Source organism: Lithobates pipiens, unplaced genomic scaffold, assembly GCF_037356315.1.
Source record: "Lithobates pipiens isolate NorthernLeopardFrog02 unplaced genomic scaffold, aLitPip1_a1.2 Scaffold_22, whole genome shotgun sequence".
Classification (NCBI taxonomy): domain Eukaryota; kingdom Metazoa; phylum Chordata; class Amphibia; order Anura; family Ranidae; genus Lithobates; species Lithobates pipiens.
In genome coordinates this window covers 111576257-111602138 of record NW_027507784.1, presented here as the reverse complement: position 1 = coordinate 111602138, position 25882 = coordinate 111576257, and the positions used below count along the sequence as shown (strand labels likewise).

Genomic DNA, 25882 nt, shown 5'->3' with positions numbered 1-25882 from the left:
CCCATCAGACTACCCCATTAATCAGTTGCCAATGTCAGAGTATCCTCTTATATCAGGTGTCCCCATCAGAGGTCCACTTAACATCAGGTATTCCCATCAAAGTGCCCTCTTACATCAGGTTTCTTTATCGGACGGCCCCCTTACATCTGGTGTCTCCCATCAGTGTGCCCCCTTACATTATTTGTCCCCATCAGAGTGCCCCCTTACATTAGGTGCTGTCATCAGAGTGCCCCTTTACATCAGGTGTCTCCATCACATCAGGTGTGCCCATCAGAGTGCTCCTTTACATTAGGTGTGCCCATCAGAGTGCCCCTTTACATAAGGTGTCCCCATCAGAGTGCATCTTTACATCAGGTGTCCCCATCACAGTGCCACCTTACATGAGCTGTTCCCATCAGAGTGCCACCTTACATCAGGTGTCCCTATCAGTGTGCCCCTATACATCAGGTATCCACATCACATCAGGTGTCCCCATCACAGTGCCCCCTTAACATAAAATGTGACCATCAGCCTGCCCCTTATTTTATGTTAAAGGGCACTCTGATGGGCACATTTTATGTTAAAGGGCATGCTGAAGGACACATTTTGTTGTGCCTATCAGCGTGAACCTTACATTAAATGTGCCCATCAGCGTGCTCCTTAACATAAAATGTGCCCATCAGTGTTCCCCTTAACAATAAATATGCCCATCAGAGTGCCCCTTAACATAAAATGTGCCCATGAGAATGAACCTTAACATAAAATGTGCCCATCACCATCAGTATGCCCCTTATTTTATGTTAAGGGGCACACTGATGGACATATTTTGTTGTGCCCATCAGAGTGAACTTGACATTAAATGTACCCATCAGTGTGCCCCTTAAGAGAAAATGTGCCCATCAGGGTGCCCCTTATAATAAAATGTGCCCATCAGTGTGCCCCTTATAATAAAATGTGCCCATCAGTGTGGTAAACACCCCACATACCTTGAGGCAGACAGGGATCGGGAGACAGTAGAGGTAACAAGCTGCAGAGGGAAAGAGCTGCGCCGCCCCCAGGAGTCTTGCTAAAGGGGGCGGGGCCTGCATACACATCATACCTCGCGGTTGGCCAAGTAAGAGCCAAGAGCCACGAGATAACAAACAGTTCTATATATTACTAAAGGTGTGCTATACCCAGGGCCGGCGCTACCACTAGGCGAAGTAGGCAGCCGCCTAGGGCGCACTACCACCTAGGGCGCAACTACGGCCTCTGCCCAGTGTGAGCTCCTCTTCTGCTCTCTCGCCCCCCCTGTGGTGTTCCACCGGCGCCACCAATCCCCCATGTTTCCCGCTGAGCGCCCCACCGTACTCACCTCACAGCGCCGCTCCGGGACTCCTTTGCTCCAGCCTGTCCCTCTGGAGCGGCGCTGTGTGTCTGTGTGAGTGCAGCGGAGGGGCGGGGCTCGGCGGAGATGGGAGTTTCTAGAGGTCGGTCAGCTGACCTCCTGCCCGGCGGGGACATCATGGAGCGGGGTTGACGGCGCTGGCCTGGTCCCGGCGGGGATATGATGGAGGCGGAGCGGATGGATGGCACTGGTGTGGCCCCGGCGGAGCGGGTGGACGGCGCTGGTGTGGCCCCGGCGGAGCGGATGGATAGCGCTGGCGTGGCCCCGGCGGAGCGGGTGGACGGCACTGGCAGTGCGGAGGAGTCGGAGAGGCCCGGTGGGATGATGGTCGCTGAAGGCAGCATCAAAGAGCAGAGGTAAGGAGGAGGATGGATCCATTGAGCTGTATGGAGGGGTTTGTGTGTGAGTAATGCAGGAAGTAGGAGTCAGGTAGGTCAGTGTGATGTGTGTCAGTGTCATGCCAGTGTGGTGTGTCTCTGTATGTGTCATGTCAGTGTAATGTGTCAGTGTATGTGTCATGTCAGTGTGATGTGTCTGTGTATGTGTCATGTCAGTGTGATGTGTCTGTGTATGTGTCATGTCAGTGTGATGTGTCTGTGTATGTGTCATGTCAGTGTGATGTGTCTGTGTATGTGTCATGTCAGTGTGATGTGTCTGTGTATGTGTCATGTCAGTGTGATGTGTCAGTGTATGTGTCATGTCAGTGTAATGTGTCTGTGTATGTGTCATGCCAGTGTGGTGTGTCTGTGTATGTGTCATGCCAGTGTGATGTGTCTGTGTATGTGTCATGTCAGTGTGATGTGTCTGTGTATGTGTCATGTCAGTGTGATGTGTCTGTGTATGTGTCATGCCAGTGTGGTGTGTCTGTGTATGTGTCATGTCAGTGTGATGTGTCTGTGTATGTGTCATGCCAGTGTAATGTGTCAGTGTATGTGTCATGCCAGTGTGATGTGTCTGTGTATGTGTCATGTCAGTGTAATGTGTCAGTGTATGTGTCATGTCAGTGTAATGTGTCTGTGTATGTGTCATGCCAGTGTGGTGTGTCTGTGTATGTGTCATGTCAGTGTGATGTGTCTGTGTATGTGTCATGCCAGTGTGATGTGTCTGTGTATGTGTCATGTCATCGTAATGTGCCAGTGTATGTGTCATGTCAGTGTAATGTGTCAGTGTATGTGTCATGCCAGTGTATGTGTCATGCCAGTGTGATGTGTCGTGTCAGTGTATGTGTCGTGTCAGTGTAATGTGTCAGTGTATGTGTCATGTCAGTGTAATGTGTCTGTGTATGTGTCATGTCAGTGTGATGTGTCTGTGTATGTGTCATGTCAGTGTGATGTGTCTGTGTATGTGTCATGTCAGTGTGATGTGTCTGTGTATGTGTCATGTCAGTGTGATGTGTCTGTGTATGTGTCATGCCAGTGTGGTGTGTCTGTGTATGTGTCATGTCAGTGTGATGTGTCTGTGTATGTGTCATGCCAGTGTAATGTGTCAGTGTATGTGTCATGCCAGTGTGATGTGTCTGTGTATGTGTCATGTCAGTGTAATGTGTCAGTGTATGTGTCATGTCAGTGTAATGTGTCTGTGTATGTGTCATGCCAGTGTGGTGTGTCTGTGTATGTGTCATGTCAGTGTGATGTGTCTGTGTATGTGTCATGCCAGTGTGATGTGTCTGTGTATGTGTCATGTCAGTGTAATGTGTCAGTGTATGTGTCATGTCAGTGTAATGTGTCAGTGTATGTGTCATGCCAGTGTATGTGTCATGCCAGTGTGATGTGTCGTGTCAGTGTATGTGTCGTGTCAGTGTAATGTGTCAGTGTATGTGTCATGTCAGTGTATGCGTCAGTGTATGCGTCAGTGTATGCGTCAGTGCCATTGTATGTGTCAGCGTATGTGTTTTCAGGGTATGTATTTTCAGGGTATGTGTTTTCAGGGTATGTGTTTTTAGTGTAGGTGTCAGCGTGATGGTCAGTGTAGGTGTCAGCGTGATGGTCAGTGTAGGTGTCAGCGTGATGGTCAGTGTAGGTGTCAGCATGATGGTCAGTGTAATTGGCAGTGTAGGTGCCAGGTGGGTTGGTGTAGGTGCCAGGTGGGTCGGTGTAATTATCAGGTGGGTCAGTGTAGGGGTCAGTGTGATGTGAGTAGTGCAGGAAGTAGGAGTCAGGTGGATTAGTTTATGTGTCAGGGGGTCAGTGTAGGGGTCAGATAGGTCATGTGTAGCAAGGGCAGGGTAAGGTGGAGTCATGGGCGCAGCCGGGGGGGGGGGGGCGGCAAAATTAGGTTTTCGCCTAGGGTGTCAACGATCCTTGCACCAGCCCTGGCTATACCCCACATTAGTTACAAGTGATGGGGCTGCAAACGGATTCTAGGTGCTCACAATATAAACGTGACCATGGAGACTTAATCCACCTTTTGTGGAAGTGTCCAAAACTTCACTCTTATTGGGTAGGGTTAGTGAGTAAGGTTAATTCTGTATTTCAAGTGTCCTTACCCATAGACCTGAAACCCTGCTTGCTTGGTATACTGGAGGAATATGACTGGGAAAGGTACACTAGAGAGGCCAAAACTAGAGTCTTATTCCAGGCAAGAAAATTAATTATGGTGTACTGGAAGTCAGAACCCCCCCCCCCACGGTGGGGGAATGGGTTAAGGATGTAGGCAATATGTTGAGAATGGAGAAATGTATATACCAACACAGGGGTTGTACAGTTAAATATGAGAGACTGTGGGCACCTTGGTTGGCTGTCCCTGGGCTTGTCCGAGTGAATCTGATCACGGATCGACTACTCAGACTTAAAGTGTTACTAAACCCAGTAATATGAAAATAGATAATCTGCCCCCCCCCCTCCCCCCACAGTGCCCACAGCTTATAAATCTTTTTTTTACATGACAATATTGCCACTATATACCTTTTTGTCTGATCTGTATGCCATATTTTTTGATAAACTGCACAGTTTCTCCAGTGCTGAGAGTTAAGTAAAGGAGAGGAGGAGATTTCCACTGCATCCTGTATACGCGCCCACATGTGTGATGCCAATGTCATTTGACCTAGCTAGCTCTGAGAACAAGTAAATGTTCTCTCCAGCATAAAAAACACAACTGAGCATGTGCAGGTCGGCTACTCTGCCTGTGTTAGCTGGCCTTCCCCAAATAGACAGTGCAGGAGGGAAGGATCTGTGCATACAGGATCAAACAGCCTTTTAACACAATGCAGAGGATTAACCCCTTACGTTCCATAGTGAGTATAACAAGCATGCAATGTTGCATATACAGACATATTTTACTGTTGTGGGTTTAGTAACACTTTAAAGTGGTTGTATAGCCTTTTTTGGGACTTTTACCTACAGGAAAGCCTATAATAAGGCTCACCTGTAGGTAAAAAAATATCTCCTAAACCTGTACGGTTTAGGAGATATTCTCCTCGCAATGCGCCGCTGACTGCAGCGGCGCATGCGCACAGGGGATTCCCGGCTGAAAGCCCGGCAGACTACAGATGCTGCCGGGAAGAAATCTCCCGCGTGCATGCGCGGGAGTGACGATATCGCGGCTCCGGCCACTCACAGCGCTGGAGCCGTGATACCCGGAAGAAACGCTGAGGGAGCATGTCAGCTCCCTCGGCGTGGATCGGACCAGATGTCGGGGCCTCGTTCTAAGGTAAGTATTTCATAATGAGCTAGTATGCGGTGCATACTAGCTCATTATGCCTTTTCCTTTACAGGTAGAAAAAAAAAACACATCAGCGGGTTTACTCCCGCTTTAATGCCAGGTAAGTGGGTCAGCTTCATAATGAAAAGAGGCGATGACACTGCATGAGGGCAATTCTGGTCAACGACTGGTGGTCCGGGTCTCAGTGACTATTACAACTGTTTTGGTTTATCTGTATAAATGGCTCATCAGACGGATCTGTGTAAAATGGGTTATGTAATGTGTTGATATATATGGCAATGTAAGGTGTTAAAATTTAAATAAAATTATTTTTGATTAAAAAAAAAAAATAAACAGTAAAGTTAGCCTAATTTTTTTGTATAATGTGAAAGATGATGTTACACTGAGAATTGTGAGAGAATCATTATCTTTATTCTAAGACCCCTTTCACACTCAGGCACTTTACAGGCGCTATAGCGCTAAATACAGCCCCTGCAAAAGTGCCCCTCCTGTCACTCCAATGTGAAAGCGGAGCAGTGTGCTGGCAGGATATCAAAAAAAAGTCCTGCAAGCAGCATCTTTAGAAATCAATGCACAGCGCAATGCGAAGCTCCGGCAAAGCGCCGCTGCCCTTTTTCGGCCGCTAGCGGAGGTTAAAAGCGCCCAGCTAGCGGTCAAAAAGCTCTGCTAAAACGACAGTAAAGCACGGCTAAAAATAGCGACGCTTTACTGCTGAAACTCCAGTGTGAAAAGGCTCTAAGCAAAAAAATTAAAAAATTGTGATTCTCATTTTATCCGGAATCATGCAGCTCTAATAAATATATAACAGCATCTGTTGCAAAGTCACCATAATTGCATAGCCTTGTAAGCAGCTGAAGCAAGATGTTGCGGCCAATCTGGAAGCAAATGGGGTTAAATGATGGTGCATTCCACCTAGGAAGGATTACAGATGCCCCAGGTTAGTAATCTGAACCAGCAGCAGTTCTCTGCAAATCTGGAACTTGTGTCTTCAATGTTTTCACATAGGAAGCGAAAAAAAAAAGAGTTTGCCAAAGAGGAGGCCGAGTTCCATTTCCCAGATAGCCAATCACACAGCATCATACAAATACCAAGATCCCAGCTGACACAGCTCTCTCTCTCTTTGAAGACAAAACTATCTGGAGTGTTTCTTTTGCTGAGTGCCACGTGTATAGCACCAGAAGTGAAAAGATCAGGGCTTTGGGCGCTTTTTGTTTTCTGGCAGAAACAATTCGAAGTGACAACAATGCCTTTCTCTCTTAGATATATTTTCCTTTTGCAGGCTTTTAGCCTTCTGATTCGCTGTGAAAAAACAGAGATTGAGGAAGAAAAAGTCAAAATGGAAGTCGTACACGTCCCAAGTGTCTGCACACAGAAGAGTAAAAGAGGAGATCTGGTTAATGCACATTATGATGGCTATTTGGCTAAAGATATGTCCAAATTCTACTGCAGGTAAGTGACAAAGTAGTAATGCTTTTTTTTTAAGATAGAGGAATGTGCTGTTACTTTATTCTTCAATGCTTTTCAGGTACATACTTCTGTATTCTGGTTGTAACGTGTCCAAGTTAAAGGATGAGCTCCGGCGTGTTCGCAACACTCCACGTGCAGAGCCCGCCAGGAAGTCGGCGCAGCGCTGCGCTAATCACAGGCAGTGAGACATTGCCCCCCGATGCGCGGCTACAGAGGGCAATGTCTCAATACCTGTGATTAGCACAGCGCTGCGCCGACTTCCTGGCGGGCTCTGCGCGTGGAGTGTGTGCGAAGACGCCAGAGCTCATCCCTATCCAAGATGTATACATGTGTATCTTCCTTTTTAAAATACAGCTGTAGGTTTGGTGAGTAACTATGTATTTGTCCATTGGTGATGTCACAGCTGAGCAAGTCTAAGAATAATAAATATACACACACACACACACACACACTCTCTAGGTAAATATATTTTTAAAAGGGCTGTTGACATGAAATTTTCACCACATGTTGGTAAGAACCCATGCAATCCATACATACATAGGGTTGCCACCTGTCCAGGATTCACCCGGACAGTTTGGGTTTGGAATCATGTGTCCGGGTTTCAGACTGTCTACAACCTGGACACATTATTTAGACTGGTCTGTGGCTTCCCAGCAGGGTTGCTGGCTGCAGTTGTCTAAGCTGAGAGTGTCTGTTACTCTCTTTCACACTCCCCAAAGCCAACACTAACAACCGCCCCCCCCCCCAAACACATACAGATGGGAGAGGAGAGAGGGCTCGATCTGCACCTCTCCCCCCCACCACCCCTACCCCTCTTTGTCTGCCCACACTCCAATCCCTGCCACTGTGCCTCAGAAAAGGGAAATTTGGGCCAGAAATTTGAAGTCCAGCAGCCTCAGATCCAACTGGATGAGAGGCGCTGACTGTCAAGAGGTGAGTGACCTCACCATCCATCTCACCATCCATCCATCTGTGACTGAAGTCTCCGCCCTTCACTCTCTTGCCTCTGAGTAAGTACACAAAGGCAAATCTGGGTTCTTAGAGCACCCCTTATATCAGAGTTCCCCTTTACACCAGAGGCCAAAGTCTTTCCCCTTACATCAGAGTCCTCTCTGTACATCAGAGTTCTCAGTGTCCCCCCTTAGATGAGGGTTCCCAGAGCATCCCTTATGTTAGAGTCCCCAGAGTTCTCCCTTACATCAGAGTCTGGAGAGTCCCCCCTTACAGTGAAAGGGAACTCTGCAAGTTCAGATGTAAAGGGGGAACTCTTGTTATTAACTTCATATGATTAGAAATGTTATTTAGTAGCAAAATATATGTATAGTTTATACTATAAAAAAAAAAAGATTGCTGTGCGCTGCTAAAGTGTTCGGGTTTGACTTGAAGAAAAGGTGGCAACCCTATACATACAAAGAAACCAAAACAAATAAGTTTAGAAATTAAGTTATGTATAATAAAATGGAATGCCACAGGGAAAAAGTATTTTTACACAACTTAAATCTATTTAAAGAGGAAGTAAACCCTGATGAGTTTACTTCCTCTTTCATTCCCTGCAAAGGTAAAGCATAATGGACTACTATGCATCGCATAGTAGTGCATTATGTGTCACTTACCTGACACAGGAGCCAGCGAAGTCACCGCTGTCCCCTGTAGTCTGGCGCATCCATCTTCTCGGTGGATCTCGCTGCTCCGCCGCTGTCATTCGGCGAAGCCGCGATGACGTCACTCCCGCACATGCGCAGGGAGCCGACACGCACGGCATCTTCGTCGAAGATGCCGCGCTCAGTGCACCTGCGCGCCGCTGTCTACGGCGCATGCGCCGTAGACAGCGGTGCCTGTCTTTCGGCAAATATCTCCTATACCGTGTAGGTTTAGGAGATATTTCTTTCACCTACAGGTAAGCCTTAATCTAGGCTTACCTGTAGGTCAAAGTGGTTTGTAAGGGTTTACAACCACTTTAATACTTTGGTACAAAATTCTTTGTTGGTAATGACAGCTTCAAGACTCCTCCTGTATGGAGAAAGTAGTCGCATGCATTGCTCAGGTATGATTTTGGCCCATTCTTCCACATAAACAGTCTTCAAGTCTTGAAGAATCTGCAGGCCTCTTCTATGAAGTCTGATCTTTAGTTCTTTCCAAAGATTTTTGGCACCAGGGATGTTTTCTTTCTCTCTTCCCTTTAGTGACTACAGGAGCTGGGATGAGCTCCATCTCTTGCTGGCACTCCTGCAGCACATTCAGTATCATCTACATTACTCCCCACATCAATTGAGCATGAGCAACACACTAGCAAACCGTGGGTCACAGTTAGGGACAAATTTCTGACCCTGGATGTCCAAGGCCAAAAATGTATCCCTATCTGCAGGTAACCACTGGATGGGCAGATACATGTGCATACATGTTTACTGCAGCAGAGAGCCTTGGCTCTTTTCAGCCCATCACTCAGGTGTACAGGCTGAGCAGAGATTGGAACATCTGAGATCCCGGGATCAGGTATTTGCAGTATACTTGTTGAACCATGGTCATGTAGGATGTATGAATGGGAGCCAAGACTGGATTTTAGCTAACCTTACTGTGCAAGTTGAGCAGGTGCGAGGGGCAACATATTGTGGTAGGCAGTAAATTCAGTGATTTATTTAAACCTTAAACTGTCCTAAGAAATTTTATGAAATATAAAAAAAAAAAAATATTGTGCACTGCCTACCACAGGATGGTTGCACCTGGTCAATATGGTTGGCTTTCAGTCTTAAAGAGGAAGTAAACCCTGATGAGTTTACTTCCTCTTTCATTCCCTGCAAAGGTAAAGCATAATGGACTACTATGCATCGCATCTATCTTCTCGGTGGATCTCGCTGCTCCGCCGCTGTCATTCAGCGAAGCCACGATGATGTCACTCCCGCGCATGCGCACGGGAGCCGCCACATGCGGCATATTCGGTGTAAAGAGGAGCCTTAACGTCCAACACTGATGGAAAAATCAAGGGGAATACACTGAGTGCTGTCCGGTGTAGAGAATATCAAAGATGGTACTTCATCAAAAGAGAAGAAAAGATGCATATGCTCTTACCGGAACTGGTGGACTCACATGTCAGCAACATAGAGTCAAACAGTCATGGTGCCACAATTGGCAAATGTGTGGAACTCCAATGGATCCAAAGCTTCAGGAATGGAATCAAGGGGAATGGTCGATGACCTCCGAACGACCCTCTGACAGTAGAAGCACCGAAGTTGGATCTTGATGGTAAAGATCAACTAGACAGCAGAGCCACTCTCGCCCGGATGGTATGTGAAGAAAAAAATTTGCTTCCACATGGTGTAGGTCATGCGCTCTGAAGGGACAGTATACTGCTTGGTTGTACTTCTAGGGAGGAGTACAGATCATTCTGCACTTTTGTGACCCATTTTTAGCTGACAGCCAGATATAGCCCACTGTCAGCTGATATCGCTCAACAGGTCCAGGCTGTGAAAAGATCCTAACTTTAAAGTCAGGATTACCCAGATGCCTGGACCAGCAGCTTGCTCAGCCTCTCAGTGAGCCTCTGAGACCCTGAACCAGAGTCAGGAACAGACAAGTCACCATTCTTTACTTGCTAAAGACTGAGTGATCAGCAGTCTTTGATCGCTCTGTTGTTGGTCTTAGAAGCGGCTGGGGATAGATGCAACATTGGATCGGTGCTCTATCCACCTAGGTATGTGTAATTTAAAAGAAAATCTCTTTTTTAAAGGGGAAAAAATCCCCAACTCCCTCCTAAGAACCCTCCCTCCCCAAGCAAAGATTCCCACTGTAAAATATCTCCCTCCCTCAAATATCCCCCCAAAAATTAAACCCCCTTGTCTCTAAACCGACTCCCCAAAGAAAAAATATCACCCTCAGTCAACATGCTCTCCCCCAGCAAAGATTCCTAATTATGAAGAAAATCTCCCTTCATCCAATCAAACTCCCACTTAGCAGACCTCAGATTCAGCACAGAAGAAGAAAACTTCTGCATCCCCAGTCTCCCTTTGGCTGTGTCATATGATACCTCGAGGAGGAGTCTAGGAGTTTCCTCAACTGTGCACTGTCAATTGCCAGCATCTGAGACCTCGCAGTAATTTCATGCTTTTCAGGGGGGGCCCTCATTAAACTGAGGGTATTGGGAGCAATAGAAGGGGGGGCTGGCTGCTGCACTCTAAAACTCTGATTGCTTCTACTGTGCTGATGTTGAGGCTAAACAGCAGGGACACTGTCTGGCCAATTGGCCAGGATGCTTTGGGGGGGGGGGGTTTGAACACCCCTGACCCTCCCTTATCTATGCCCATGTGGACACCAATGCATTTTGTTCTGGTGTCTACAAGTCCTATCATCCTCTGAGTGTGCAGTGTGTTAAGCCAGGTATGTACACACACATATATATAAAACCCTTTCTTTTTAGGCTGGGTTAACACTTATGCGAATGGGATGCAAATTTCCCTGCTTCCAATTTACATGACAGGAGATTGTGACTGACTCTCAATGGAGCTGGTTCACACAACTCGGGGCAGCTGCGGAGCAGATTGCACTAGGTTCCTGTACATCTTCTGGCCTGTTTCAGGTCTGAATTCGGACACAAATTCGGGCCTGATTTGTCCCTGAAAAATGGAAAACGGGGACACACCAGTTGTAACCTGCATCCAATTTCAGTGTGAACCTAGCCTTAGTCTTGAGCACAATGGAGAGGGTTAGAACTCCCCATTGTCACCTTTTTACTTTATTACAAAGATGTAACCTGACTTCCTGTCCTGCTGAAAAACATTTTATCCAACCGGAAGTGAGGGGAGCTGTCTAACGGATAAACAAACCGTAAAACAGTAATAAAAATGCTATTTTTAGGAGAGTAGGGGAAAGCTAGAATCCCAGACCCCCCTTTAAAATTCGTTGCAAGGCCCAGTCTAATCTAACCAGCATACAGTGCCCATTATTGTGCTCTCCCTTTCTAGCTGACACAAGTTTCTGTCCCTTTGCATACAGATTCATGTTCAAGAGTAACTTCCCCTCTTTATAAATAACAACGGTCCATGCTAGATTGCAGAATGAAAGATCGTCACTTTACTGTGCAAATCGCCAACAGAACAATGATAAACCAGTGGCAGCTTTACCAAAGGCACATCTGAAGACACAAGGGTTAAAAACATATAGTCCTTTCGGAGAGACCCGTACCTGCACTTGTATGCATTGTAAAAATCTTTTTTTTTTGCCATAGGCTATAATCTAGTCCTCTTGCCCTATCCCTGAAAAGGTTGGGGACCCCAGCTTCATAAGCACTTTCATGGTCCTGACAGCTGATTCAACTCTTTCTCTCTGTTGCCCGCCAACTCCACCCACATTTCTCTATATATATTTGGCTGCAATGTAGCGAGTGACAGGGTAAAGTTGACAAGTAACCCTAAGGCAGGCCATACATTATGCAATTTTCTTTCCTATGTTTCCTTTTTTCGGCTATCAGGAAGTGTTGCTGGCTATAGCTGGTGGCACTAATCATTCAGGAAAAACCCAACAGGCTGGACACACACAAATTCATTAGCTTGAGTACAACCTGGTTTCCCATACATGGATTGAAATTTAGCTGGTTGATGCGGAACCAGCTAAATTTTGGTCCATTTGTGGCCAGCTTAAGACAAAACCTCAACTTAAAGGGCTTCTTTCTTTGCAACTGGACTAGGCTTTTTCAACTAGGGGTTCCTTCCAACATTGCTAGGGGTTCTTTAAGCTGTGGCAGAAGGATTTTTCACCTAGCATGAACACCAATGTAAGGGACAGCTTTTCTACTGACAACTACTTCAAAGCCTAACTCCAGTTTTCTGTCACTTTAAAATAGTCTGTCTGGACCAAGCTGGTCCATATGAACTACAACCTTCACTATTATATGTGCTGTCAGCTACATACAGTATACAGTAATATGTTCCAGCAGTGGTATAGGGACTTCCAGTTCTGCTCCAAGGACAAAATTCAGTTGGGCTGAGCACTGCTGAGCGCCGTCGACAGGAAACTTAGTATTTTCTGAATGACTACAGCCTTTGAGGTGGAAATTGTGCCATAATTCACCTGCCTCTCCACCTCAACCAATCAGAGGAAGCTTTGTAATCATTCAGAAAATACAAGGCTGTTTGTGAATGGCTGAGCAGTGCTCAGCCTGATCCAATTTTGTTCAGGGAGTGGGACAGTAAGTCTCAACCCTGCTGCCGGAACACAACACTATATGTCTTGTGTAGCTAATGCTACATACAGTTTATACAGCACTCACAGTGGGTGCATCTGTTAGTGAAGGTAATAGTTTGTTTGAACCAGCTTAGTCCAAACATGCAGAGGTTGATTTACTAAAACTGGAAAGTGCAAAATCTGGTGCAGCTGTGCATGGTAGCCAATCAGATTCTAACGTCACCTTATTGAATGAAGCTTTGACAAAAAAAGAACTGTAAGCTGATTGGATACCATGCACAGCTTCACTGGATTTTGCACTCCCCAGGTTTAGTAAATCAACCCCACAATGGTAAAGTGGCAGAAAGCTGTAGTTCAGCTTAAGGGGACACTACCATTTTCCCAGTTTCCTGACTCATTCTATGTTTAATTTAGTTATTATTGCCATGTAACGTACAGTAGTGTTGTAAAATAATCTACTGTGTGTGTCAGATACTCTGATTAGGCTATTTTCTTTATTTTATTTTGTTCTACAAGCTGTTGATCATGCATATATACCATGACCTGTAGATGTAATCTTTTTCAGCAGGTGTTCCTTGAGTCTTTCAAATTATTTTAAGGCTGAGAAAGGCTGAAGTGAAAAATTGTCACAAATGAATATGGGTATATTGTGGTGTCTAAGCGGTTTACAGGCATCTCTTTTATGTAATTACCAATAGGTTCTCCCCTATATTATCATTCCATATTTGTAGTACATTTTTGTTTTGTAAAATGCAGGCATGCTTTAACCTTGTTATATAACCTTAACTATATACTGATTTACTGATAACCGGTCTTTTGTGTATAGTCGCTCTGAAAAAGATGGTCACCCCAAGTGGTTTGTTCTTGGAGTTGGACAAGTGATTAAAGGCCTCGATATTGCATTGATGGACATGTGCCCTGGAGAAAAAAGGAAAGTGGTCATTCCTCCTTCTCTAGCCTACGGAGAGAAAGGCTATGGTAATCAAGTCTTCTTTTTTTATTTTTTTTGTTTGTTTAAAATTTTCAGTATACTATAGATAAATGTTAACACCTTACTTAAATAGTAAAAAAAATATTTTTTTTAATTAAAGGTTGTCTACTTACAATTACAATTGTGAGAGCCATGGTTGAATGCTAGTGTATTACAGCTCCTGACAGTTACCTATAACTTCCTACAAGAGTTCTTTCTGTACTTCCTGTCTTTCTGTACTTCCTGTACTTTCCTCTGCTGCTGTGTATTCAGCTTTAGGCCAAGTACGTTACTTGGCAGGCGAGAATTCTGCCACTGAACCACCAATGCTCCACAGGCCAAGTACGTTACTTGGGCCCCAACTGAACACTCCACTCACTATTGTGGCGAATCAAACAAGATATCCTAATATGTTTGATCATTATTTCACCCACAGGTGTTCAGCCAAAAGTGTTTGGAAGGCAACCATAGACATAAGATAACTGCAGAGTTGGACTGAGTGACTGATATCTATGGTTTGTGGGCACCATTAAAATAATGGGAGATGCAGAGAGCTAGAGTTTGTTGCAGCTCTTTGGCCACCCTTCACCTTTAATTTACCATTGTAGTGTACAGCCCAGCTTTTATGGTTTTGTTTTGGCTAAAGTGGGAAATGGTTAGAAGCTCTATCAACTTTTTTTTAAACTGGTCTGTGTTCCCATTTGGGAGCTTCTCCTCACTTCCTCTCTTTTTTGATTGGTCTTAGATTATCTGCTGATAGAACAAGACATGAATAAATCTGAAAAACACATCTTCCCGTACAGTTAGGAAAGTGTAGGACCCCTGTCAGGATTTTATTATGGTTTATGTTTTCATTGGAGAAATTGTGCACCACTTCAGATCCTCCATCTGAAGTGGTGCACAATTTCTCCAACGGGAACATAAACTATAGTAAAGTGAACAAGGATAGGAAATGATCCATTTTCTTAAATGGAGATACAGCCAACATTTAAACCTAAAGCCGCGTACACACGGTTGGATTTTCCGACAACAAAACCGTGGATTTTTTTCCGAAGGATGTTCGCTCAAACTTGTCTAGCATACACATGGTCACACAAATGTTGGCCCAAAATTCCGAACGTGGTGACGTACAACACGTCCGACAGGACTATAAAAAGGTAGTTCAATAGCCAATGTGGCTTCTCCTGCTTGATTCAGAGCATGCGTGAACTTTTGTTCAACGGACTTGTGTACACATGATCGGACTTTCTGACAACAAGTTTTGCTCTCAAACATTTGTTGGCAGAAATTTCGGCAGCAAATGTTCGATGGAGCATACACACAGTCGGACTTTCCAAAAACAAGCTCACGTCGAATATTTCCAGCTGGAAAATCAGATCGTGTGAATGGGGCATAACACTTGCAGAAACTGCAAAAAGAGTGAAAACATTACAAAATCCCAAACATTTTCTAATTAGAATTGTCCGCATGATTGTCCTTTTCCATGTATAAGGTCATCCTACACACATCTCTATCTTGCCTTGCATGATCACTTTTAATATTAAATTCCAAACAACTGGAACTATGATAAATATAAATTTGTAACTATGACTTTAAAGGGTAACTCCACTTTTGTGGAAAAGAATAAGGCTGAGTTCACACATATGCGAATCACGCCACATCCAATTCACAGAACATTGTTATTTTCAATGGGTCTGGTTCACATATGTGCATTGCATCCGCACTCCACCTTGCACAACATTTTTTTTTTTTTCTTTTTCTAGGCAGTGCAGTACGATTTGCAGGCACATAATCTTCAATGGGAACGCATCTGATTCACAGATGTGTTCTGTTCTCTCCCCCTCCTCCTACACCCACCCCCCTCCAGTCAGCTGATCCACAGCTACAACAGAGAGGAACCGCTGAATCATTTTTATCTTTGCAGGGAAACTGAAGCTGCAATTCACACATGTGTGAACCCAGCCTTAAGCAAGTTAAAAAATTGACATAGTATATAAAATTGCTACACAAGCCATATTATAATGTCATTAAACATTACCTTTCCTTTTCAAACTGCAGTCGCTGTAATTGGAGGTGTTCCATACGTAGTTGGTGTACAGAACGCTCCCAGAAATGCCATTGCCTGCTTGTGTGAAGAACTCTGCACTTAGAAGTCAGGTTTTAGGCATCCTGTCATTTTTGGTGGCGTACTCCCTACAACTTTTCCTTTTCTCATCACTGCTGTGCACAAGCTGATTAAAATTAATTACTCACTCCCATTCAGAATCAGCATCCAAAAACTTAGTGGAACATACAGATTTTTCTTTAAAACAGAAACAGGTAGGAACCCATGTATATTAACCACTTGCCGACCGCCGCACGACGATGTACGTCGACAGAATGGCACGGGCAGGCATAAGGGCTTACATGTACGTCCTTGCCTGCCCGCCGGTCGGGGGCCCGATCGGGCCCCCGCCCGGTGCCTGCGGCGGTCGGTATTCGTTCGGGAGCGATCCCGGACGAGGGGACGGCCATTCATTCATGGCCACCCCCTCGCGATCGCTCCCGACGAATGAAAATGTCCCGTGACATCATTTCCTCTCCTGTAATGTAAACACAGGAGAGGAAGTGATGTATTCTCTCCTCCGTGTCGGTATTTTTCGTTCCGGCACCGAGGAGAGAGGTTCGGTGAGTTGCACCAACACACCACACATACAGTAGAACATGCCAGGCACACTCACACCCCCCCCTTTACCCCCCGATCACCCCCCAATTACCCCTGCCCCCCCAGTCACAGTGACACCAATTGCTTTTTTTTTTTTTTTTTTGCATTGGTGTCATTTGTGACTGTAATAACTGTTAGGGCAGTTAGGGTTAGCCCCCTTTAGTTCTAAGGTACCCCCCTAACCCCCCAATAAAGGTTTAACCCCGTGATTACCCCCCGTCGCCAGTGTCACTAAGGCTGGGTTCACATTGCAGCGGTTTATGAGAACGGATGTGATTCGCACCGCACTGCAGTGCAAATCACATCCGATCTCTGTGCGATTCGAGTTCAGCCATACAGATAGTATGGCTGAATTCGTGTCGCACCCGCTGCACCCGCCGCAAACTCGCACGGGACCCTTTTTTTGGTCCGCAGCAGAATCGGATCGCATGGGTGTTCACACCATGCGATCCGAGTTTGCAGATCGCACTGCGATATGCGAACTGATCTGGGGGTGTCATTAACATTTCACTGACACTCCCAGCAGTTCGCATAGGGCAGTGTGAACTGCCGCCGGGAGGCATGTGATGCGGGAACCCGCCGCGGATTCGTGGCGTTCCCGCATCGCTCCAGTGTGAACCCAGCCTAATAAGCGATCGTTTTTCTGATCACTGTATTAGTGTCACAGGTGACGCTAGTTAGGCAGGTAGGTATTTAGGTTCGCCGCAGCTTTTTATAGCGCCAGGGACCCCCATATACTACCGCATAAAGCCCCCTGATTGCCCCCTAGTTAACCCTTTCACCAGTGATCACCATATAATGTTACAGGTGACGCTGGTTGGTTAGCTATTTTTTTTATAGTTTCAGGGCACCCGCCATTTATTACCTAGTCTCACTAGTGTACCCCTAAATTTAGGGGTGTCTACTTTCCAAAATGGGGTCATTTGGGGGGGGTTTGTGCCATCTTGGCATTTTATGGCCTTCAAAACTGTAACGCCCTTAGAAAGCCTGAAGGCGGTGCTTGGTTTTCGGGGCCCTGTACGCGGCTAGGCTCCCAAAAAGTCCCACATATGTGGTATCCCCGTACTCAGGAGAAGCAGCAGAATTTATTTTGGGGTGTCATTTCACATATGCCCATGGCATGCGTGAGCAATATATCATTTAGTGACAACTTTGTGAAAAAAAAAAAAAAAAAAAGTTTGTAATTTTCCCGCAACTTGTGGCAAAATATAAAATATTCCATGGACTCAACATGCCTCTCAGCAAATAGCTTGGGGTGTCTACTTTCTAAAATGGGGTCATTTGTGGGGGTTTTGTGCCATCTTGGCATTTTATGGCCTTCAAAACTGTAATAGGTAGTGAGGAGTGAAGTCAAATATTTACGCCCTTAGAAAACCTGAAGGCGGTTCTTGGATTTCGGGGCCCCGTACGCAGCTAGGCTCCCAAAAAGTCCCACATATGTGGTATCCCCGTACTCAGGAGAAGCAGCAGAATTTATTTTGGGGTGTCATTTCACATATGCCCATAGCATGTGTGAGCAATATATCATTTAGTGACAACTTTGTGTAAAAAAAAAAAAAAAAAAAAAATTTTTTTTTTGTCATTATTCAATCGCTTGAGGCAAAAAAATAAAATATTCAATGGGCGCAACATGCCACTTATCAATTTCCTTAGGGTGTCTACTTTCCAAAATGGGGTCATTTGGGGGGGTTTTGTACTGCCCTACCATTTTAGCACCTCAAGAAATGAGATAGGCAGTCGTAAACTAAAAGCTGCGTAAATTCCAGAAAACGTACCTTAGTTTGTAGATGTGACAACTTTTGCGCAAACCAATAAATATACAATTATTGACTTTTTTTTACCAAAGACATGTGGCTGAATACATTTTGGCCTAAATGTATGACTAAAATTGAGTTTATTGGATTTTTCTAATAACAAAAAGTAGAAAATATCATTTTTTTTCAAAATTTGCGGTCTTTTTACGTTTATATCGCAAAAAATAAAAATCGCAGAGGCAATCAAATACCATCAAAAGAAAGCTCTATTTGTGGGAAGAAAAGGACGCAAATTTTGTTTGGGTACAACATTGCATGACCGCGCAATTACCAGTTAAAGCAGCGCAGTGCCAAATTGTAAAAAGACCTCTGGTCATTTACCAGCAAAATGGTCCAGTCTGAAGGTGGTTAATCTCCCACAGTGGAATGTTTTTTTTTTTTCTCCAGCGGAACTTACTCTTTAACATATTTTGGAGAGTGATTGGGGTCCTTTCACACAGCTGCCCTCTGGCCTATTCAGCAAAGGATCTGTTAACAAATCTGAAAATCGGAGAGGATCAGAGTTAAAAGGGACAGATGCCACTTTTGTGCAATCTGTACCCATTCAGATCTTTCAGCATTTTGGACTTATCCAGACCTGTTTTGGCTCTGTGACTGGATGAAAACAGACTTGTGTCTGTTTACATCAGGCTACCTCTGATCTATCCCATTTAGGGCTACAAAATGGAGAAGAATGCAGTCCTCTTCCATTTATTTTTATTTTTGTCGGGAACTGGTTGGACTCCCATGTCCATTTACATCCGCCTGCCCACAGGCTTACATGGAGCTTTGATCAGATCTGCCTAAAAAACTGAGAGGAGGACCTGATCGAAAAGCCAGTGTGAAAGGACCAGGGTAGATTCACAATTGTGCGGGTGGTTGCCAATGCAGGTTTGCACCTCCTCCCTCAGCCGCAACCACCTGCACAGAAAAAAGCTTTTCTACTCAGGAGATGTGTGGGGATATCATTAACCTAATGGTACCCCTAACACACTGGAAAACGCGGTATGGTTTCCTCGCACTGGGAACCACATTGCACTTGCGGTTTCCCTGCAGACTGCATTTTCAGAAAAGGTGCAGGGACCTTTTCCCTCTGTTTTCTAGTGGCACAGCAGCCCATTAAAAATGAACAGGTTGCTGTTCCCATACAAAACACGGCTTACGAGCCGCACAAGTGTGAACCTAGCCTTGGGCTTCTTGCACACAGGCGCCTTAGCCTGTGCAATGTAAATTCTAGTATATTTCCCCCAACTGGAAACCCCAGGTGCTGTATACAACCACACATAGACATGAAAGGCCGTACTTGCAAAAGTACCAGTATAGCATAGGGACGTCTGCTAGATTAAAATATACTATACTTGCGTTTTATGATAGGACAGCTTTATGCAGCACCTGGGTGAGTGAAAGATCTTGGAATTTACATTGCATGGGCTCAGGCACCCATGTTATATAAGAAGAGCAACGTCATCTAAGTGGTGTGGTTAGGTAAAACTGTTTATTCTGAAAGCAGATACATGGGGGAGAACTTGACATAATCATCTGAGCGTCCTCACCAAGACCGAGGGAGCCCAATAGCTCTGGAATCCACCAGCGTGGCTAAAGATCTTCTACCTGGACAGAGGCTCCACCCAGCGGGACTGCTTCCTTGGCTGCATGGTTTTCTGATATGCAATGAACAAGTTCTCCCCTATGTGAGTGCTTTACTTTCAGAATAAATCGTTTTTACCTAACCGCTACCTTTAGATGGCCCTGCTCTTCTTTCTGTCTATCCACATCCACAGATTTACTTCTACTCGTCAAATGGCAGCCATCCATCCACTGCATTTGGACTGTTTTTATTGGACTCTGTATTGCTTTGTGCTGACCCCTGTCTCTCCCTCTCTGAGTGCCACATTTTTTTTTATCCCGTTTATACTTTTTAAAGCCTTTTTAAAACCTTACTGGTATCATAAACTTTGTAAACTCACAACGTGAATCTTGCATGTCACCTAGCGAAAATGTAGATGCAATTATTATATATATTAGTTTGTTACGGCTTTTAGTATATGTTTTTTTATGTAGCATGTTTAGGACATGCATGACAATAAGCCTGTTCTTCCTCTACTGTAGACACCCCTATCCTATTATCAAAAGTTGCACTGCATGCTGGGAACGATGGCTGGCTAACCCTTTAAAAGAAAAGCATGTCAATGTAAGTGTCTGTCTATGCCTGAGTACTGTAATGTCTGCGCTGTGTTGGTTTTATCTTCTCCCATTCTAAAATATTGTTTGTCATTCATTGCACCTTGTTAATGTTGCATCTCTTTTGAACACAACGTGTTTGTGGGATTCTGACTCAATGTTTAATATGCCAATAAAATATATTTTTAGGTTTTATATTGTCGGTACAATATGTTAGGTGTGTCAAACATCACCTACGCATCTTCTGGTGCTTCAAATGTGCACAAATAATGCATGTAATACCACGTGTCACAGATTACTCCTTTAGGTTGAATAAAGCAGTAGTAGTACTAATGTTTAGATTTTTAGAAGTGGCTCTGTGCTTTCTGGTTGATGTAACCGCTGGGCAATCTCTCACATTCAAAGGGGAAATAGAAATGTAGGCCATTCTGTTCTATTCTGATTCTACATACACACTGGGGAAAAAAAGTATTTAGTCAGCCACCAATTGTGCAAGTTCTACCACTTATAAAGATGAGAGAGGCCTGTAATAGTCATCATAAGTATACCTCAACTATGAGAGACAAAATGTGGAAACAAATCCAGACAATCACATTGTCTGTCTGATTTTATTTTATTTTTTTAAAGAATTTATTTGCAAATTATGGTGGAAAATAAGTATTTGGTCACCTACAAACAAGCAAGATTTCTGTCTCTCACAGACCTGTATCTTCTTCTTTAAGAGGCTACTCTGTCCTCCACTCACTACCTGTATTAATGACACCTGTTTGAACTTGTTATCAGTATAAAAGACCTGTCCACAACCTCAGTCACACTCCAAACTCCACTATGGTGAAGACCAAAGAGCTGTTGAAGGACACCTGAAACAAAATTGTAGACCCACACCAGGCTGGGAAGACTATATCTGCAATAGGCAAGCAGCTTGGTGTGAAGAAATCAACTGTGGGAGCAATAATTAGAAAATGGAAGACATACAAGACCACTGATAATCTCCCGCGATCTGGGGCTCCATGTAAGATCTCACCCCGTGGTGTCAAAATGATCACAAGAACGGTGAGCAAAAATCCCAGAAGCACACAGGGGGACCTAGCGAATGACCTGCAGAGAGCTGGGACCAACGTAACAAAGGCTACCATCAGTAACACACAACGCCGCTAGGGACTCGGATCCTGCAATGCCAGACGTGTCCCCCTGCTTAAGCTAGCACATGTCCAGGCCCGTCTGAGGTTTGCTAGAGCGCATTTGGATGATCCAGAAGAGGATTGGGAGAATGTCATATGGTCAGATGAAACCAAAGTAGAACTGTTTGGTAGAAACACAATTCGTCGTGTTTGGAGGAGAGAGAATGCTGAGTTGCAACCAAAGAACACCATACCTACTGTGAAGCATGGGGGTGGCAACATCATGCTTTGGGGCTGTTTCTCTGCAAAGGGAACAAGACGACTGATCCGTGTACATGAAAGAATGAATGGGGCCATGTATCGTGAGATTTTACTTGCAAACCTCCCATAAGCAAGGGCATTGAAGATGAAACGTGGCTGGGTCTTTCAACATGACAATGATCCCAAACACACCACCCGGGCAATGAAGGAGTGGCTTCGTAAGAAGCATTTCAAGGCCCTGGAGTGGCCTAGCCAGTCTCCAGATCTCAACCCCATAGAAAACCTCTGGAGGGAGTTGAAAGTTTGTGTTGCCCAGCAACAGCCCCAAAACATCACTGCACTAGAGGAGATCTGCATGGAGGAATGGGCCAACATACCAGCAACAGTTGTGAAGACTTACAGAAAACGTTTGACTATCTTTTTAAGTGGGAGAACTTGCACAATTGGTGGCTGACTAAATACTTTTTTGCCCCGCTGTAACTTCTTTCTCTTATTTATGAAGTTACTGTAACACCCTCTAGTTTGTGCTAGGAGTTAGTACAGGGGGTCCGGGAGTTGCAAACGGGTTAAGGACTGCCTATTTGTTTCTAAGTCGGATTTGTTCGTAATTCAGACACGCATGTGCAGAATGGTGTTTTCTGATGTGCCCACCGGTGCCACCTGTCATTCGTAAGTAGGAGTTGTTCACAAGTCGGAGGTTCGTAACTCGGGGACCCCCTGTACAAGGTTACTGGCTCAGGGTAAAATTAGTTTCTTGAATCTGGGTCAGGGGTTGGGTGACTCACCCTGGCAGCTCTCTGGTACCTCCCCCTGGTCTAGAAGGTTGGAGAATCTTTTAAAACTAGGGTGGAGGTAGGGAGGAGCTGTCTTGAATATTTATGGAGCCTTGGCCAATCCTCAGAGCTAGGCTGGCAGGGGGCTGAGACCACTTCACAAATAGACATGAGCCATACCATTAGGTGCAGTTGGGTGGAAGATAGAGATGGTGTTGAGGAGGCTGTTGGTGGACCTCAGGGATGCCCCCTAGTCTGGATGGGTGTCCTGCCTTAGACCAAGGCTCGGGTGCTGGACGGATCCTGCCATAACACATGGGAAGAAGTCTTTCCTGGAGGCACAGGAGCAAGAGAGGACAGAGTGAGTAGAGCAACACTGTAGGGACTAACAAAGGAGGGGAGACTGCCACATATAGTCAGTCTGCCTTGAAGACAGTGGAGTGCTTAAGTCTTCAGCCTTTCCCTAGTGATCTCCTGAGAAACAGCCAGGAGGGCTGGTGAAGGAGACAACTGCAGCCAGGTGGGTTGGCAGTGCCTGAAGAGGTGGTGCTGGGATCGGTGGCCACAGAAGAGAAGTCACAAGCCGTTTCACTACATTTGTGCTACACAAAAAGAGGCTACGGGGATGTGCTACATTTAATAACTTATTTTATCCTCCCTTTATGTGATGCCTCTGAAGACTTGATACAGTCACTGCCACTTCTTTCCTGTCCTCAACAGAGTTGGCCAATATCACATATACCAAAAATTCATAAGGAAGCGCTTAAAAAAAAAAAAAAAATATGAATCTATATTTTAAACCCATACCTCCCATATACAATGATATAAAATAAAAATCTGTGAATATGTATAGTGTGTATAAAAACAATGTTATTAACAGGGATATGCAATTAGCGGACCCCCAACTGTTGCAGAAATACAAATCCCATGAGGCATAGCAAGACTTTGACAGCCACAAGCATGACTCCCACAGGCAGCAGAGCCATGATGGGACTAGTGGTTTTGCAACAGCTGGATGTCTGCGAATTGCATATCCCTGTTGTATATAAATATGTAAAAAAATTTATCTGAAAATACATTGATATATACTGTATATTATGAAACTTGAAACTTGAATCTTCAGCCCCCAACGCTAATGTATCAAAACAATTGGCACTAGGTACATCCAAAGCAAAAAGATGAACTCGCATTAGCCCAGGTCAGGTTCACAAGATACGGCTATATCTTCAGAGGTCCATTTATGAATGGAGCTGTTACCTTTGGGTTGATCATTTGAGAACTGCTTGCCCTTCCTTAAAGCAGAATTAAAGTCCTGCTTTTAAAAATTGAGAGCAGGCAGGCTCTTTATTACACAAGAGCAAAATGGGAGATTTACTAAAACTCACACACACAGAATCTGGCGCAGCTGTGAGTAGTAACCAATCCACTTCAAACTTCAGCATGTTCAATTAAGCTTTGACAATAAAATCTAGAATCTGATTGGCTACTATGCGCAGCTGCATCAGTTTTAGTAAATCTCCCCCAATGTCTCTTCAGCAATAAAATAAACCTACCTGCCTGCTTGCAGTCTCTGACTATGCACTGAGCTGCGTTTTTGCAGCTCTGTTTACATTCTGACACGGCGCCTGTGCGCCAGGAAGACTGCAATCCTGCACATGCGCAGGAGTGACGTCATCCTATGCTGACCAATGCAGAAATTTGCAGCTTGGCAGCCAGAAGAAGCTGGATAGAAGATCCTGGTGAGGGATGTCAGACCGTTGAAGAAAAGGTAAGTATTACAGTCTTTAGTTCCACTTTAGGCTCCATTCACATTACTCTGACCTGAAGTTGCAAATTTGCCAGGTGACTTGCTGGTCATTTTCTGGTGACAAAAGTACTACTTTGATGTGACTTTAAAGCTAGGGAGGGGCTACACCACAGGGAATGCCTGGGTAATCTTCCTGTAATGTCGGATCCAAATCACATCAATCTAGATGAGGATCCGACTTAGAAGAGACTTCCATTAAAGTCTATGAGCAAAAGTGGGATATTGGACATAGCTTTTATTTGGATGGTAGCACCAGGTAACACATTTACAGTGGGGCCTAAAGAGTCAAGTTTTTTAATACAGATATCAATGGACATTGTGCTGGGATTCACTTTACCTTTTTATATGTATTACATTTATATAGTCGTATAACTTTGTATATATACAAATGTGGACTAAACTCTGATAAAGATAATACATGAATTCATGTCTTCTTTTATACATCTTTAAAAATATTCCTAATATGCTTCATCTTGTATTGTTCCTTTAATAGACAAAATTCCACCTAATGCGACTCTGATCTTTGAAATTGAGCTGTATGCTGTCAGCAAAGGGCCGCGCAGCACTGAAGCATTCCAGCAAATTGATTTAAACAATGATAAGCAACTTTCCAAAGAGGAGGTAATTATTTTATGTTAAAATCTTGTACTGAAAATGTTGTATATACTGTATATGTCAGGTCTGGGTGTCAGAGAGTAGGTGATCTAGTAGAAGTGGTAATTAGTTAGGGAGAGGCCAGGCAGTTTGTATTGAGGGAAGTGAGTACTGTATTCGTCGGTTTATAAAACACACTTTTTGCCCCTGAAAACAGGGTAAACAGTGCCTGTGTGTTATATGCTGATATCATGTTTTACCAACAGGGGGCGGGGATCGGGCGGTCCACCCCGGCAGCCATCCATTGGGGGGGGGGGGGGTGTGAGGCCGGCTGCCCCGCCTCTCCTGGCCCTGGGACAGCGCTGCCTGCATAGTCTGAACTTGAGAAAAAAATCACTTGCCAGCCCCTTCTCCTACACCGCTCTTCCTTTGTCAGTGTCTTTGTAAAACAAAGCTTGTAAATATCTCAATAGTTCAGTTTTTTTTTTGACTGCTCTCCTCCTCCCGCTCCTCCTCCTCTGTGTGTAGCTTTATATTGGAGGAGGAGAGCGGTCACATGACCATCTATGTAATGTCAGAGGAAAGCAGTCATGTGACCAGGTCAGTGGAAAAAACTGAGCTATTGAGGTATATGGAAGCTTCATTGTACAATAGGAGTGACACAGGAGGAGCGGTGTAGAAGGGGCTGGCAGGGATTTCTTTCTTAACTGTAGAGTATGCTGGCAGTGCTGTCCCAGAAGAGGGGGTCTCCTGGGAGTGCAGGGAGGGGGATTGTGTACTGGATGGGGGGCTGTGTACTTTGCAGAGGGAGGGAGGCTGTGTACTGTAAAGGAGGCTGTGAAAACATAATTTCCTTAAACTTTCCTCTTAAAATTGTGTTATATGCGGATAAATACAGTACTTTGCGAGGTGTGTGCTGAGATAACAGCCAATATTAGGGGTGTCGGTATAGTGGAACATTATTGCTGTTTTTCTTGCTTGGCATTACAGTGATCCTTATATTGTGATGTT

General features: G+C 44.7%; 1 protein-coding gene across 1 annotated transcript in view; it reads left to right on the top strand.

Moving 5' to 3' along the window:
* The first annotated feature begins 6124 nt into the window (after positions 1–6124).
* FKBP7 (FKBP prolyl isomerase 7) overlaps positions 6125–25882 on the top strand; it is a 44420-nt gene continuing 24662 nt past the window's right edge. Inside the window, exons 1-3 of the mRNA XM_077448103.1 lie at positions 6125–6475; positions 13494–13645; positions 24771–24898. Of these exons, the coding sequence (XP_077304229.1) occupies positions 6270–6475; positions 13494–13645; positions 24771–24898 (486 nt within the window). The 5' untranslated portion in view covers positions 6125–6269. The remainder of the gene's footprint in view (positions 6476–13493; positions 13646–24770; positions 24899–25882) is intronic.